The 17,574-nt window shown below is 34.8% G+C and overlaps 2 protein-coding genes across 3 annotated transcripts; one reads left to right on the top strand and one right to left on the bottom strand.

Moving 5' to 3' along the window:
* Window positions 1-4,700: 4,700 nt before the first annotated feature.
* LOC104098283 (sugar transporter ERD6-like 6) lies at window positions 4,701-11,305 on the top strand. Of its 2 annotated transcripts, XM_009604978.3 has the most exons (19): window positions 4,701-4,977; window positions 5,143-5,205; window positions 5,475-5,564; window positions 5,841-5,900; window positions 6,003-6,068; window positions 6,158-6,223; window positions 6,322-6,397; window positions 6,781-6,845; window positions 6,925-7,017; window positions 7,149-7,229; window positions 7,312-7,396; window positions 9,203-9,249; window positions 9,324-9,386; window positions 9,470-9,529; window positions 9,658-9,717; window positions 9,830-9,889; window positions 10,300-10,414; window positions 10,485-10,614; window positions 10,965-11,305. In XM_009604978.3, the coding sequence occupies exons 1-18, from the start codon at window positions 4,786-4,788 to the stop codon at window positions 10,595-10,597; spliced, it is 1,455 nt and encodes a 484-aa protein (XP_009603273.1). In that variant the 5' UTR covers window positions 4,701-4,785; the 3' UTR covers window positions 10,598-10,614; window positions 10,965-11,305. The 2 variants fall into 2 exon arrangements, with proteins under 2 accessions (XP_009603273.1, XP_070051323.1); XM_070195222.1 differs by having other exon boundaries at window positions 10,485-11,305.
* Window positions 10,775-13,673, bottom strand: LOC104098284 (uncharacterized). Its single transcript, XM_009604979.3, has 4 exons — window positions 12,834-13,673; window positions 11,443-11,532; window positions 11,270-11,337; window positions 10,775-11,073 (listed from the first exon to the last, which is right to left on the bottom strand). Exons 1-4 carry the CDS (start codon window positions 13,533-13,535, stop codon window positions 10,908-10,910), a joined length of 1,026 nt encoding a protein of 341 aa, XP_009603274.1. The 5' UTR covers window positions 13,536-13,673; the 3' UTR covers window positions 10,775-10,907.
* Window positions 13,674-17,574: the final 3,901 nt, after the last annotated feature.

Raw genomic sequence — 17,574 nt, forward strand, 5'->3', positions numbered from 1 at the left:
TCTTTCAAATAAATCTTTTTGAGTAAAGATCCTTCCAAATAAATATTTTGAATATAATTCTTTCAATTAAAAAGTCACCATGTGACACTTCATTTCATAGTCATACAACTACGGGTCTCAGCCCATTTTCATATTTTTCATAAACACGGGTCTCAGCCCTCTTTCATATCTCCACGGCACTTCGTGCCCATAATTAAATTATTATATTACCCTGGCACCTCGTGCCCACTTTTTATATTACAACTGCACGGACAATTTACGTGCCAATAAATAAACCATTATATTTTTTTCCGGCACCTCGTGCCAATATTATCATTATTTACTCACGGCACCTCGGGCCCACATTTCATTTTATAATCCGCCTGGCAATAGCCACAGGCTCCAAATTTTAACATAAATCAGACTATTATCAACTTACCAACAACAAGACAAATTGCACAAGGTATAAAAATAAACACAAGAAAATCACAAAATCACGTGAAAATCACCAATGCAACCACTCCACATCATCACATATCATCCCTGACAATAGCCACCCTTATCTCTCCTATAGCCACCCTTATCACTCCTATAATAGCCTTCATTATCCCTCTGCCCTGATAATAATAGCCACCCTTATCATTCATATAGCCACCCGTATCTCTCCTATAGTCACCCTTGTCGCTCACATAGCCACCCTTATCACTCCTATAGCCACATTTATCGCTCCACCCAGATAATATCCCAACACACACAATAACAGTGAAATGCCACCCTTATACCCACATAATATCAACAGTGAAATGCCACCCTTATATCCTCAAAATAATAACTCAACAATTTACACAGAATATTATCACGGCAACATAACAAAAATCAATTCATAACACAATTTGCCCAATGGCCACCACAATTCCAAAGATATAATAATTTAATTAATTTCACAACAAATAGCCGAAGGCTCCACACAATGTGTATAAGACCTCAAAAACAATCAACAGAGATCATTAATCCAAATTCTCAATAATTATATAAAAACCTTTTTTAAGCTCATTTAATTTATTATTTGCAGAGAAAAAATTCATAATAAAATTAAATTTCAAGAAATATCAAATCATCAAATTCATAGAATTCACATAATTATACAAGTAATAATCTCCTCAAATTGTCATACAAAAATAAATTCAATAAATGCGAATTGAAGCATGGCAAACAAATGATTAAATAAATATCGACCAATATCCAATTTACTACACAATATGCCTAAGACTTTAACCCAATATATTTTGCACATATAAGTCCGAGTACGTACTCGTCACCTCGCGTACACGGCTTTTTACATTTCACAAATGGAACATAAGACTCAATGCCTAAGGGGTAATTCCCCCACTCGAGGTTAAGCAAGACACTTACCTTTTTAAAGTTATGCCGGTATTCCAAAATCGCCTTCTTGCTTGAATTGACCTCCGGACCGCTCAAATCTATCCAAATTAATTGTATAACTTCATTAAAATTCATCGAAAATAATTCCGGATAATAATACGTCGACCTAAAAATTTATTCCAAAAGTCAACGCAGGGCTCGCCTCTCGAAACCCGACATAATTTTCATAAAATCCGAACACACATTTCGATACGAGTTCAACCATACCAATTTTATCGAATTCCAATAACAACTCGACCTCCAAATATTAAATTTTCGTTTTTAGAAGATTTTACAAAAATCTTGATTTTCTCCATTTAAATTCGAGTTAAACGATGAATATAACCATAGATTCATGAAATATAATCACTTTAGGAGATAGAACACTTACCCTAGTCAAAGTTGTGAAAAAATCCTCAAAATCGCCCAAAAATCGAGCTCCAATAATCCCAATCAAAAATAAAGAAATGACAGATTTTCAATCCTTAAGTTTCTGCCCAGGTTCATATTTGCGGCAAAAATTTCGCATTTGCGAATGAATAGTGTTTTCGCAATTGCGATAAATGGTTCGCAATTGTGAATGAACAGTGTTTTCGCAATTGAGATAAATGGTTTGCAATTGCGAATGAACAATGTTTTCTCAATTGCCATAAATGGTTCGCAATTGCCATAAATGAATAGTGTTTTCGCAATTGCCATAAATGGTTCGCAATTGTCATAAATGAACAGTGTTTTTGCAATTGCCATAAATGGTTTGAAATTTCCATAAATGAACAGTTATTTTGTAATTGCCATAACTGGTTCGCAATTGTGAATGATCAGTACGTCACTAGAAACCAGCAAACTCAAACTTATTCGAAATGGTGTGAAACCATCCTGGAACTCATCCGGAACCTCCCGGACATAAACCATATATGAATTTCAATCATAAAATATGCTACGGACCTGCTCGCCTACTCAAAATACTGAAATGAGGTCGTCTTGACCCGATATTGACCATGGTCAAACTCCCAAATTTCTTAACTTTACTAGTCTCTCAACCAATGATCCAAAAATATACTTAAACCCATCGGGACCCGTCAAATCATACCAACAAGTCCTAAAATATCATACGAACTTAGTAAAAACTTCAAATTACATCAAACAATGCTAGAATCACGAATCATACCTCAATTCATGCTTAATGAAACTAAGAAATTCTAACTTTTACATTTAATGCTGAAACCTATCAAATCACGTCCGATTGACCTCAAATTTTGCACACAAGTCATAAATGACATAACAGACCTATACAAATTTTCAGAACTGGATTCCGACCCCGATATCAAAAAGTCAACTTCCCGGTCAAACTTCCCATAAATTCTATTTTCGCCATTTGAAGCCAAATTCTACTACGGACTTCCAAATAATTTTTCGGACATGCTGCTACATCCAAAATCACCATACGGAGCTATTGAAACCATCAGAATTTGAATCCGAAGTCGTTTATTCAAAAGTCAACTCTCCAGTCAACTCTTTCCATTTATGTTTCTAAATAAGGATTGTTCTTTTAATTTAATTCGAATCTTCAGTAAATCAAACTCGACCATACCCGTGGGGTCATAATACATATTGCGAAATTGCTCGAGACTTTAAGTCACTGAACGGGACGTTAATTCTTAAAACGACAAGTCGGGTCGTTACAATGTAGTATATAAATTTTTTTTTTGAAGGTTTGAAAAAAATGAAACAAAAAAAATGCTTTTATTAAGGATTGAAGTTTGCAGCCCAAGTAGCCTTATTTTTGTTATAATATGATAACATAGAGAAGCAAAGGATTCATATCCAAATTATGTGGAGCTAGATTTTGTTTTGCCTTCTAGATAGGGAGGTTGAGAAATTGTTACCTTTGCCACTTGGAATCTTTTTGTTGATTATGCTGTAAAGTTAAGCATATCTTTTTCGTTCATTAAATACTTTCTGGTTTAAAAGTTAAATTTAGAAATTAGAAGATATTATTTTTTGATTTAATAGATAGTTACCTCATAAAGTATTAAAACACCAAACTACTAAAATTTGACATGTGATTATCGTATTAACTTTCGAATACAATTATATTTGTAGAGTTCAACTAACTTTCTTTTGCTAAATTGACAAATAAAAGGAGTCGTAATTTTAAATCAACCAAAAGTTACTTGTACATGCAACCAAAATTTATAATTAATTAACTCTTTTATTGCAGCAACTATTAATGTATCAATCAAAATTGACTGTTGCTTCTATGCATATGTACACCATGAATAGCTTGGCAATGATCTAGACTCTCTAAGGAAGACATATATTAATCAAGTTTGTGCAAGTTAACTACAAAATGCTACTTTTATTCAATAATAGCTTCTTGGTATGTATGAAGTTATAAAAAGAAGGTTACAGTAACGTGGAGTATTTGCAACCGTAGCCAACGTTCCTCATATTCAAATGTAAATTATGTGTTGTTGCAATATAGAAAACAAGGAAATCATCAAGTTAAATAATTGATATATTAGAAGAACAACAAAATTGAAACTGTTGGAATAACATTACTTTGTCGCGTTGAATTCTATAACAATAAGAATTTAAATGTAAAGCACATAATGGTAAACAAGAAAATTAATTTTAACCAAATGAAAAAAGGTTACACCAATTTTAATTCGAGGACAAAAGATGAAAATAGTTGATTGTGTATAATTGCGAACTATAACATAATTGAAGTACAAAAAAGTACTATAAAAGAGATATAACGCCCCCCCCCCAAAAAAAAAAAAAAATCCAAACTACTTTCATAAATATGAATATAAAGATATTCTCACAATTCACATTCATCCTAAAGCAATTTCCAGTAGGTTTGTGTTTTATGGTGATAATAAACATCATATAATTTAGTTGTACCATTATCAAAATATTTGTTCCAATTAGCATGTGGTGTAACTTGCGAAAACAAGTAAATTCTTTTTCTTTTTTGGCTTATTCAATTAGAGCGGAATATTATTGGTCAATGTAAAATAAGAACCTTAATTTATCTTCCTTGGAGATTATTAGTCTTAAGTGCTCTTATCACCAAAAACTACTGTTTATCACTTAATCATGATAAAATTAAATTAAATTAAATTTCACGGTAAAACGACATAGATTTCAAACCATAAACAAAAAGGAAGTTATAAATAAGAACGGTGTCCATCCCGCTTCAATTGCCGCTGGAATGGTTCACCGTTATTTTAGAGTCAGTTGCGATATATACGCCATTGCCAACTTCATGAATCCCCTTTGTCCTCCTTTGATCTTACACCTTCATCCGAAAGGGAAAGGGAAAGGGAAAGGGAAAGGGAAAGGGAAAGGGAAAGGGAAAAGAAGGAAGGTGGAACGACGATGAGTTTCCGAGATGATACCAGCGCCGAAGATGGGCTTCGGAAGCCGTTGCTGCACACTGGAAGCTGGTATCGTATGAGCTCCAGGCAGTCCAGTATGATGGGCTCCTCCGCCCAAATCCTCCGCGAATCCATCTCCATTTATCTCTGTGTCCTCATCGTTGCATTAGGCCCCGTTCAACTTGGCTTCACTGTATTATAATTTCTTCACCATCTTTCGAGATTAATAATTTGCTTTCGACTTGAAGTATTTATATATATGAAACAAAATTATTACCATTAATCGCCCCTGACCATCTTGCATTTGCATTCCGTCTTTTAATGATTAATTATTGTGGTTGGTTTTGTAATTTTGCAGTGTGGCTACTCTAATCCTACGCAGTCCGAAATCACCAGCGATCTTGGACTTACCATTTCAGAGGTTTGGGTTTTCTTTCTTTACCGCCTATTTTTTTTTTCCCTTCTAATTAGTACTTTTTTCACTTTTGTTTTTTGTACAAAACCAACATAAGGTGGTTTCTCGTTTAGCTAAGCTACAAGTTCTAAACTGAAAGAATTAGAATTAGAATTAGTGATACGATCAAAACTGTGTGCTATGCCGTCCTTTTCTTTAAAAAGTTCATAGGTAGCCGGTTTTATTGATAATTTTACTGATGTTTGTTAAACATACCGCTCCTTTTTCATAAACAGTTTTCGGTGTTTGGATCTTTAGCAAATGTTGGAGCAATGGTTGGCGCAATTGCAAGCGGTCAAATATCAGAATATATTGGACGAAAAGGGGTAAAATTTTAAGACACTTTCGACAATAAAGTCTTGTTTCTTAATGATTAATATAGAAAATTTGATAAAGGGCTTACTCTATGCACAATGTATTTCTGCAAATAAATTGTTCTCACACATCAAATTTGTGAGCTACATGTCACCAATGGAGCAACTCTACCCTTACACTAAAACTCGCCTCAACAGAAGTTTGATGCTATGACAATATTTTCTTTTATCTTTCCACTGGTTCCTTAGTAACTTTTTCCAGTTATCCGTCTTCTTTCTGAAATGCAGACACTAATGATTGCATCAATTCCTAATATTATTGGATGGCTCGCTGTTTCATTTGCCACTGTAAGTGATTAGTTGTTATATCGTGCATCTTCTGGTTGCATCTGCATCTTTTATAGGTAGTAATTAACTTGAAAGTATGTGCTCTTTGTTCAATTTTAACAGGATGTCTCATTTTTATATATGGGAAGGTTGTTGGAAGGTTTCGGTGTCGGCATTATTTCCTATGTGGTAATCTTAAGTGTTTAGCTTCTGTATTGTTCTTGTTGAAGTTATGAAATAGTCCTGCTTGCTGGAATCTTCTTGCTTGTTATCTCCAGGTGCCTGTATATATAGCAGAGATTTCACCTAAAAACATGAGGGGAGTTCTTGGATCCATTAACCAGGTTGGTTTTGTGTTGGCTTTACACTTATACCTGGTCATTCTGTCATCTAAGTTTTATGGTTTTTAATCATGGCTAATCATTTGATCTCTTGGAATTAGCTCTCTGTAACAGTGGGGATAATGCTGGTATATCTATTGGGATTATTTGTAAGCTGGAGAGTTCTTGCAGTTTTAGGTGAGCAATATGTTTCCCTAACCATTTGGTGGTTGACAAATTGATTGTTGTCTTATTTAATTTTTCTGTTCTTACGGTGGTAGAATTAGTTGGAAATAGTTATCAAGTTAGCATTTGATGACATTCATCTTGCTGAAATAAGTTGTCCTTCTGTCTAAAATCACTCCTTTGAGAACTATATGAAGTTGTTCTTCATCTGCAAGTTCATTGAAGCAACTTAAAAATATTGAATGAGCTGATGCTTTTCTGTGTATCAAATAGAATTTCCATTCTTCTGTTTGGACTGTTGAACTTAATGTGAAGTCACTCGTATCCTTGATTCGAACATATTTATTAACCTTTACATCAGTTAACTTTTTTCAACTTATAATTCCACTATGCAGGAATGTTGCCATGCATGATTTTGATACCTGGTCTATTTTTTATACCTGAATCTCCTCGTTGGTTGGTATGAGTTCCAAACTTATGTTTGTCATGACTACATTTTCATTGTTATGCTGTACTGATTGCAACACCGTATTATGTAGGCTAAAAACGGGCTGAATGAAGATTTTGAGACCTCTTTGCAAGTTCTACGAGGATTTGACACAGATATATCCTCAGAAGTGAATGAGATCAAGGTAATATATTGAACATGTTTAATGCTGGTTTCTCAACTATTTTGAACCCTCAAATTGCACTGTAGAAGCTTCTTGCAACTAAATTACTACAATGTGTTTATGCTCATTTGTTTCTCCTGTCATTTGTCTAGAAATCTGTGAGATCGTCAACTAAAAAAGTTACCATTCGATTTTCCGAGCTTAAGAGACGGCGGTATTACTATCCTTTGCTGGTACACATTTGTGTTGAATTCTAAGTTTCTAAATATGCTGGTTTATATGTCAAGGCTCACTCTATGGGGTGATTTTATTCAGGTAGGTATTGGACTACTCGCACTCCAGCAACTCAGTGGCGTTAATGGCGTTCTATTCTATTCCAGTAACATTTTCAAATCTGCTGGTCAGTTCAGTTCCTTCATTATCTGTAGAAATGCATACCAGGATCATCAAATGATTAGAGTTAAATATAAGCCTTGGCCCTAACTCACACCCCAAAAGCTAGCTCGAAGGGAGGAGGATTGCCCAAGCCGATCTCATCCCGGTCCGATGTGGGATTCACTCCATTCATCAATCCCCCTCACGCCCAGATCCGGACATTCTTTATTCGGGGTTCCACTGTCCGGTGTGGAGCATGCACAATCATGGACCGGGGTTATTTTCACCTGCCCTTCAATTGGTCCGGGGGCATTCTGCCCCCTCTTTTGGGGGCCCACATCGACCACGGGCCTGGCTCTGATACCATGTTAAATATAAGCCTTGGGCCTAACTCACACCCCAAAAGCTAGCTCGAAGGGAGGAGGAAGCAAATACAATTGTGCCATTCTTTTTGTTATTTACTGTTGATATAAACGGTAAGAAAAGTAATAATCTGGATATCAGAAATGGGAAAAGGAATTTGTTTTGCAAAAAAAAAAAAAAAAAAAAAAAAACCAATGAATTGTTTCCTCTGCATCCTAGATAACATCTTGCAATAGAGTGGGATGAGGAGGACTCCGTTTTGTGGGAGAGGGGATGGAAGATAAATATGTGTATCTTTCTTGTAGTTTTTGTTCCCTCTTGTTTAATAGCCATGTTTCAGCAATCTGGAAGAAATAAGGAAACTAGACAGCTACTGAGAACTGTAATTGGAGCCAATAACCAGCTTTACAAATGTGATGCTAAATGAAGCCGAAGAGAATTTGCAGTACCACAATCTATCTCAAAAGACAAATTTTGAACTATTAACTTATTATAATAAAATTTTTAAACCTATTAACTGCAAAGAAATCCTAAATATGATTCATAACAATCAAGCCACATTTTTAAGGTACTCTAGAAAGCAAGCAATAAGATGACTAATACTATGATATACAGCTTATTTTTTCAGTTGTGCTGAATTTCTTTTGTATGTTTGTGAAAATGGAGTTTTAATATTTATTCCTTTTTGGAATTCCTTCCAATATCATTTATCTCTTTATCGGGAACCTTAAAAGCAAGCCGCTTCTTGCTTTAGCTTAACCATATGCCTGGCAAATCTGGTTGATGAAAACTGATATGGAACTCTGTTAGTTAATGAGTGACTATTCAAATATGCCATGCCTTGTGCACTTTTCATTTCGCTTTATCGGTTCCTGAGAAATGCTTCCTATGTTATACGTCCCACAATCCTCATTCAGTTATTTCTTTTTAATAGCTAAAAAGTATGAAGTGTCATCTGTAATTATCTCTCAATCTAAGGTAATATGCCATTATCCAGATTCACATACACCACAGTTCCCTAAGGTAATATGCCACCATCCAGATCCACATACACCACAGTTCCTTTGGGTGTGTATTTGGCAAAAAACTTTACCAAATACCAGGTAGATATTTTATATTCATACATAACCCAACCGCGTTGTAACATGATGTCCATCCAGAACATAATTGTTCATAACACTGTCCTAAAGAGATGATAAATTGGAGAATTAAGGGCCCATTCCAGGAGACTTTTTGTGGTAGAATCAGGTAGAATAGACAAGTTACTACAAACTGTGATCTTAATCTTCATGATGTGCAGTTGTCCACTCTTAGAAAGTATAACGAGCCTATTCTTTCATTTGCCAAATTAATTCCAGGTGTATCAGAATTAGATTGTATGCATAGTATCACCTAATCGTAGAGAGGTTATGGAATGTTACAACTGGTTCAATATATGATTTTAATTGAATGCTCTTCAAATATGCAGGAATTTCATCAAATAAAGCTGCAACATTTGGTATCGGGGCTATTCAGGTAGGTCCCCTTCCTTGGATCTAATGTTAGCTTATATGCATATATTGTTCAAATTTAATGTACATCTTTTATAGGTCATTGTGACTGGTATCTCTGCATCACTGGTGGACAAGGCGGGACGCAGGCTACTCCTTATTGTGAGTCTTCCAGAATTTCACGTAGAAGTTTCTATTTGCTGAAAAAGAAAGCAAATGATAACTTTTCTATACTCTTTCTTCAGGTATCCTCATCCGTAATGACCCTTAGCAGCTTCCTTGTGGCAATGGCATTCTACCTGAAGGTCAGTTAGTTAAATTTACATTTGTAAGAATTGATCAAGCTATTATCTGAATTTAATGAGATTTCTTTATTGGTGTTGGGATTGACTCTCTTTATTGTCACTCCACTATTCTTTTCTACTTAACCCAGGGTTTTACGCCTGAAAATTGGCATCCCTTCCTTGCAGTATTGTCTCTGGTGGGCCTTGTGGTAAGTTCCTGTCTCACCTTCTATTGTGCCCACGCTACTATACCCTGCTCTCATCTGTTATTTGTCGTTACATTCTGTCATTCCTGAGACCATTTACCTATTAATTATCCAGGTCTTGGTGATGGCATTTGGTGTAGGATTGGGCTCCATCCCTTGGATCATAATGTCTGAGGTATAGTAAAGCTAATTTGTAGTTCATGAGGCCAGAAAAGATATATTTTCCTAAATACGGTTAAAGATAGAGCTTAAATAAAAAATGCCTATTCACACTCTGTAACATTCTCAGGAGACTGTAGTTGAGATATTTTAAGCAAAACTAGCAATAAAGATCTGGTGATGATGTTAGTGTTATAGGAAGTTCAAGCATCATTGACACGCTTTATGTGCTATCCTTACAAGCTTTTGGTTCAGATTTTCTTCCTAAATATATTCTTATTGAATTTGAGATATCCTTCAAGGATGCTAGCATAGGTTTTATGAGTCTTCCTTTTTAGGATTCAAGAGCCTCAACTACTCTAATAGATACTAAGTTTGTATGACTATAGGAAGTTTATTCTGTTTACCTTCTTTTGAGTTGTGCAGATTCTGCCAGTGAGCATCAAAAGTCTGGGTGGCAGTGTCGCAACGCTGGCCAATTGGTTTTCAGCATGGCTTGTTACAATGACAGCAAATTTGCTTTTGACTTGGAGTAAAGGAGGTTCTCTCTCTCTCTCTCTCTCTCTCTGCACCATGGTAGGAGTATATCTAAAGACTTGTGTATTTGGCAGGAACATTCACTATTTATGCACTGATATCAGCTTTTACGGTGGTTTTCGTGAGGCTTTGGGTTCCAGAAACCAAAGGGAAAACACTGGAAGAAATTCAGCAGTCCTTCAGATGATGCCAAATAAATTTGCAGTAAGACAATTAAACGGAACAATTGATGCAATTGTAGCTTCACTGAGAACTTGTTTTCTTCCACATTTACCATGTACCATTATATATTGTCACGTCCAAGAAGGGTTTCTCGTGTCAAGTGACTGCTAATGCATGAGGAGCAAAAATAATGCAGTTTGCAATATGTATATACGTTTATAGTATCCTGTGTTAAAGCATCAATTTTGATTCTGAACCCCGAATTATATAAATAATATTACAGAGGAAATACGAAGTTGTTTTCCTTCTTATAAGAAGACAAAAATTACATGGTATTAGATAGTGGAATTTGTGGTAGTGTCCTTCAGTATTTGGGCTTTTTCTGCATGCAGGGAAGTAAGGAAGTGCTTGAGACACCTGTTGTAGACGCAAGGTCGCTCTAGGTGAACCAGATGCCCAGCCTTCTCTATGCCATGAAATGTAGTCTTGTCACCTAGTTGACTGCCATCATGTAACACAAAAACATCATCAGGTTTTGTCAACTTCTCTGTGGCATTTCTACTAAATTTATTGATGAAATAGTTAATTGTAAATCCGGGGACCATATATCAAATGGTGCATCGCGAAACTACTTAATAACTTCTTTGTAAATATGTTTGAGTTTGTATGTAAGAGCATGTCAAGCCTGTAAACTTACTCTTTCATGTTCTGAGCAAGCTCCAAATTGAAAATTTGATCATTCTCACCCCAGAGGAGATGTATTCTCTATCAAAAAATGGCACATTAATAGATGGAAAGAAAGATAAGTAACTCACGTACAAGTTCTCCGTGTAAAATATTGCAGAGTACAACTCATGAAATGCCAATTACCTGTGGAAAATTTGGAATATTGGTATCTTTGTTGCTCACTACCAAGCCTTCTAGCAGTTCTCCTCTTTCTTTTCTGTTGGTGAACATTACCTGACATCAGTAGCATTATTGTCAAGTGGAGTAAGATCCTTTGCTCGGGTTGAACTTTATTACACTTTACATATGAATTACATGGGGATGAAAACTTGTTGCGAAATAGTATTGTATAAAACAAACATTCCTTCTCGACTAGAGATCATTAATCCTAATTTCATCAAATTATGAATTTACTACTTCGGTATTCTCGAAATAAACTTGAGACAACCAAGATTTGGTTTAAGAAACTTCGAATTTGACTTGCTCTAGCTGGTCTAAAATCTGAATCTAAGTGATTTTATGCAAATTTACTCTTCTAAAATGGATTTTCAGTCATTTGGCTTATTCAAGTCGTTGGCATATGTGAAAAGTTATTAGGTGTAGTTGGTTGAGCGAACTGGCGCTGATGTCAAGAATGAAACATATGGGTGAATGCCGTGTTAGAATTAATGTAATATATATAGCCAGAAATTGTGCAATGCGAACACCGTGGTGCCTCCTTTTAAATAAGTGGGGACTGGAAAATGTGGACAAATCTGCACTGAGATATATAATCAACGTTTCATATCTTCAAGTTATGAAAAAGTTGGAGACTTATTGCTGCACATATCAAAGCTAATAGATGTATAACACGTATGTCAATCTCTTGATATAAACATGCACTGGTGCGAGATTTTCTGCATTTATAATAAGGGACGTGATTTGGACTCTAAACAATTGGGCCCACTGATCTTTGATATTAAGGGTTAGGTGATTACCCCAGAAAATAATTTAGTCAATTATTCATGAATCGAAGAAAAAAATTTATTATGACTCTATGGGCTTACAATCTCCTCTATTATCTTCTCTGTCTTTCTTTTTCTATTTTTCTTTCTTCCCTTTTTCGACTTCTGTTGGCAAAGAAAAGGAAAACGAGTTCCATGAAAAAAAGGAAAACGTGTTCCATAAATAACATTTTGTTTAAACTTAGCTGATTCAGGTGAAGAATATTAAAGCCACGATAATTTATACAATCGAAAATGAACTTGTGATTAACATACACAACTTAGTAAAAGTTTACCAATGTTCAACACGGCTAATATAATGACCATATCTAAAGTGAAAAAATGTGAATTTTCAAGGTAAATTACACATGTTTTAGTATAAACCAAACGATTTACAAGTTTACAAACTAATACTGTATACAATGAGTTTTCACCCACTGAATTAGAAGTCGTATACGAGTTTAAGTTGGAAATAAGTAAGAAAAAATTAAACAAATAGGGACATAATCTATAGCTTGTAGATAGGAGTAGTTAAGATTAAATTTTACTAACCTCAAGAAAGTCCCTGTGAAGGCGATCAGGGAACCAAAGTTTCTTATAAGCAGCTACTTTGAGAAGTGCCTTTAGACCCTTAACAGAAGTAGGCAACAGCAGCTCAGAAGAAGAAGAGAATCCCAAACCATTTAGCGTCGAAGTGCTAATAGAATCAGTCATAGCCAATATGGAACCAGAAATCACTAAAGCCTCAACCAAATCAGGATACATTTCAGCCATCTTAAACGCCACCATTCCACCATAACTAAACCCAACCACTATGCACTTTTCCACACCCAATTTCCTTAGCCCTTTAGCCAAACACTCAGCTTGAAAACCAGGTGATCTATCGTCGCTATCGGTTACTGAGCCACCGAAGAAAAGTAGGTCCGGTACGTAAACAGAGAATTTCTTAGTCAATGCGCCAATTTGGAATTGCCACGTGACAATTCCTTCGCCAGCGAAGCCATGGACTAGAACGACTACGGGTTTGGTGGGGTCAGGTTTTGTGGTGGTTTCAGGGGAAGTGGCGCACTGGTTATTGGAAAAAGGAGTAGTTGTGGTGATTTTCTTGTTTTTCTTTGTGTTTTTTATGGTTTCAGAAGGAACCCAAAAGTTCATAATAGTGCCTGGTTCTATCTCTATACTATGAGGTTTGATTCCAGCCATTTTCATTAGGCCATGCAACAAAGGTTTCTGAGCTTCTACCAAGTTCACCATTTTTCTCAGCTCTTTTTTTGTTGCTGTTTCTGAGTGTATGGAGGATGGAGAGAGGTGAAGTAAAAGAGATTAGAGAGATGGGTTTTTTAAACAAGAAAAGGGAACTAGGGAAGTGAGGTTAGGTGTTGGGTTGCTATCTGTTGTTCGTCATTGAATGTGGGGAGCTTATATTATACAATACCAATGTGATGAAAGCGGCAGTTGGTACTGTTGTATCTACTTCTAGATATTAGTGCTATTATTATAATCTTAGCGTATCTCTGTTAGTTCATCCAAAATTTCATTATTTCCACTATTGAATTGTTTGAAGTACATCGTCTTACAATAAATGACTAAATGAGTACTTATTAATTCTGACTATTTATATATCATGGTCTCCCTTCTTAATTTGGAGAATTTTTTTGTCATACTTATACATATCAGCTAGTTATATTTAAAGTTATTCTCTACTAATTGTTAGAAAAAATAGGTAAGTAACGGACAATTAAAGACTTTGAGGCGTGAAAGATCACTATCTTTCAAAAGTTATTGTCTGTATATACTTAGGGATTACAAGCAATTCTTTATCAGGATACAACAAAGCCTCAAACATACGTGCAGATTAAATTCGCTACTTCTGGATGTCTTCCGTATTTATAGATAAGAAAAGGAAACTTTTTTCTGAAGAGTTGCCCCTTTTCACGAATAGCCACAACTTTTCTGTTAATTCAAAATTTTAATTTTAAATTTTAATTTTAAATAGCAAAAAGTTGTTCCAAAATAAAATACGAAAATAAGATAAAAGCCAACTAAATGGCTTGTGGCCATCAATGTGGGACTCCCACATATTTACAAAGCCATCGATGTGGGACTTCCACATATTTACAAACTACTCTAACAATCCCCCACTAGTTTGCAATGTCTCATAATATCATGCATACCGAAAAGTATCTTATATAGATTTGAACTTTCCATTAGTGTAAGTACCTTACAGTTTGACGAAGTTATTGGTATCCTAAGATTTGAACCAAAACTCCATTGTCAAACCGAAAGTATCACACACATAACATTATAAAGTAGCGAAACAATCCAGTATTATGCTTTAGCACTTTTATGGCCATGTGCTAATCCAAATTCATGAATATCTACAAGATCAACTCCTTAAATCTTGTTAGAAGCGGCACCACCTCAATATTCATATAGGTGGAAATAGACTTTATGTCCATGTTACTACAGACATTTGCTAATTTCATTAAGAATTAATTCACTCTCTTTCTTGTAACAGTATGCACTAGGAAGTTTGTCATTATGCCCCTGTTATTACAGACATTTAACAACTCCTAAACTCCTCACATAAGAGTAAACAGTACATAGGAATCTAGGCTCTAATTGAGAAGATTCGTGCTTAATCAACACAAGCAACTTGTTATTATCCATTGAACTTATATTGTTAGATTGTATACCAACTCAAAGTTGGGTTCCAATCACTTATGTTAATTTAAGAGTTTTAGCCCCATTCCTTCACTAGTTTGATGTACTGCATCTCTATTTAATGCCTTTGTTAGTGGATCTGCCAAATTCTTGTTTGATCTCACATACACTATAGCTATAGTTCCATTTGTAACTAATTCTCTTATATAAGCATGCCTTAAGCTTATATGTCTTGATTTCCCATTATATATATATTATTGTGAGCTATACACATAGTAGTCTCACTATTACAAAATATTGAAATGGCTGGCATAGGTTGTGGCCACAACTTTATATCTAGTAACATATTTCTTAGCCATTCTGCTTCTTTTCCGGCAGCTGCTAATGTAATAAATTCGGATTCCATAGTAGAATGAAAAATGCAAGTTTGCTTCTTGGATGCCCAACTAATGGCGCCACCCCCCAAGGTAAATATCCAACCTGAAGTAGCCTTACTATCATGTATATCTGTAACCCAACTCGCATCAGAATATCCTTCTAATACAGTAGAAAAATCATTATAACAAATGCCCAATTGTTTTGTTCTCTTTAAATATCCAAGTATTCTAATTATAGCTTTCCGGTGAGTATTACTAGGATTACTTGTAAACCTTGAAAGTTTACAAACGGCAAATGCTATATCAGGCCTAGTGCAGTGCATAACATACATCGCATAACATACATCAAACTGCCAATTGCACTTGCATACTTTAATTGAGCCACTGTTCTTCCAGTATTTTTAGTTAGTTTGATACTTGAATCATATGGAGTTTAATTTAGACTCCACTATGCCCGGGTGACTGAGCTTGGTAAGAATCTTATCAATGTAATAAGTTTGTGATAAAGTCACTCTCTTATCACTTCTTTGAACCTTGATACCTAAGATAGTATCTACTTCATTCAAATCTTTCATTTTAAAGAGTGAAGTTAGATACTTCTTAGTTTCAAAAATTCCAAGCATGTTCGTACCAAAAATCAACATGTCGTCGACATAAAGACAAATAACAACTCCATAATCTACTGTAAACTTAGAGTAAATATATTTGTCTGCCTGATTATGTACGAAACCATTTGATAATATTATACTATCAAACTTTTCATGCCACTGTTTTGGTGCTTGTTTCAAGTCATAGAGAGACTTTATAATCTTACAAACTTTATGTTCATTACTAGGAAGAACAAATTTTTCAGGTTGTTTCATATAAATTTCTTCACTTAAATTTCCATTTAAGAAAGCAGTTTTAACATCCATTTGATGTACATATAGATCATATATAGATGCCAATGACTAAAGTACTCTAATAGATGTTATTCTTGCAACTGGAGCATATGTATCAAAGTAGTCAACGCCTTCCTTTTGCGTGAAGCCTTTTGCAACTAGTCTTGCTTTAAAGGTTTGTATAGAACCGCCTGTATTATATTTTCTCCTAAATACCCATTTACAACCTATAGGTTTAGATCCAGCAGGTAAATCAACTAAAATCCAAGTATTGTTGGAAATTATTGAGGCCATTTCATCATTGATCGCCTCTTTCCAAAAAGCAACACCTCTTGAAGACATGGCTTCTTTGTATGTTCTAGGATTTTCTTCTATACTAAACAAAATAGGTATCTGATTACAGACTTTAGTTCTATCTCCCTCCACTAGAAAAACTATAGATTCCGAAGATATAAAATCCGGATCAAGAGTTTTTTTCTTTTCTAACTCTTTGGCTTCTTCTAGGCTCTAACTGAATATTGTCACTTTTCCTTTTATTTAAAAACATTCCAGAATGTGACATCTTTTATGTATCATGACTACTTTGACCTTGTGCAATCAACTGCTCATCAACAATATTATTAATGAATCTATTTTCTAAAAATTCAACATGAATTGATTCTACAACAACATTAGATTCTAGATCAAGCAATCTATATGCTTTCGAATTTTGTGCATATCCAACAAAAATATTTTTTATTCCTCTAAGTCCCAATTTTGTTCTTTGGTGATCAGGAACTCTATAAAAGGATATGCACTCACACACTTTAAAATAATATATATTAGATTTTCTACCATTTCAAAGTTCATAAGGTGAAACACGAACACTTTTTGAAGACACTCTATTTAATATATATGACAAGCAGTAAGTAGTGCTTCACCCCATAGATTGTGTGGTAAATGTGCATTTAATAACATAGAATTAACCATGTCTACTAAAGTCCTATTTTTTCTTTTCACCAATCCATTTTGTTGTGGTGTATAAGGTGCACTCGTTTGATGTATTATTGCATGCTCTTCACAGAAATTACGAAATTCGGTAGGAAAGTATTCTCCTCCTCTAACACTTCGAATAATTTTTATTTTCCTACTCTTTTGATTTTTCACAACTGACTTATATTCCTTAAACTTTTGAAATGCTTCATATTTGGTTCTAAGTAGACAAACATATGTGAATCTAGAGAAATCATCTATAAAAGTGATGAAGTATCTTTTACCTCCTATAGTTAATTCTCCATTTAATTCACATAAGTCAGAATGCACTAAGTGTAATAATTCTGAAAATCTTTCAACTTTACGAAATGGTTTTAGTCATTTTTGCTTGTAAACATA

Source organism: Nicotiana tomentosiformis, chromosome 2, assembly GCF_000390325.3.
Source record: "Nicotiana tomentosiformis chromosome 2, ASM39032v3, whole genome shotgun sequence".
NCBI lineage: Eukaryota > Viridiplantae > Streptophyta > Magnoliopsida > Solanales > Solanaceae > Nicotiana > Nicotiana tomentosiformis.

Bases quoted from the DNA above. Each gene is read 5' to 3' on its own strand.
- LOC104098283 (XM_070195222.1), top strand. From the start codon at position 4,786: ATGAGTTTCCGAGATGATACCAGCGCCGAAGATGGGCTTCGGAAGCCG. The intron at 7,018-7,148 runs GTAATATATTGA...TCATTTGTCTAG, and splicing joins CAGAAGTGAATGAGATCAAG to AAATCTGTGAGATCGTCAAC. The intron at 9,890-10,299 runs GTATAGTAAAGC...TGAGTTGTGCAG, and splicing joins CTTGGATCATAATGTCTGAG to ATTCTGCCAGTGAGCATCAA.
- LOC104098284 (XM_009604979.3), bottom strand. From the start codon at position 13,535: ATGGTGAACTTGGTAGAAGCTCAGAAACCTTTGTTGCATGGCCTAATG. The intron at 11,533-12,833 runs GTTAGTAAAATT...TACTGATGTCAG, and splicing joins TTCACAGGGACTTTCTTGAG to GTAATGTTCACCAACAGAAA. The intron at 11,338-11,442 runs GTAATTGGCATT...ATTTTTTGATAG, and splicing joins ATATTCCAAATTTTCCACAG to AGAATACATCTCCTCTGGGG.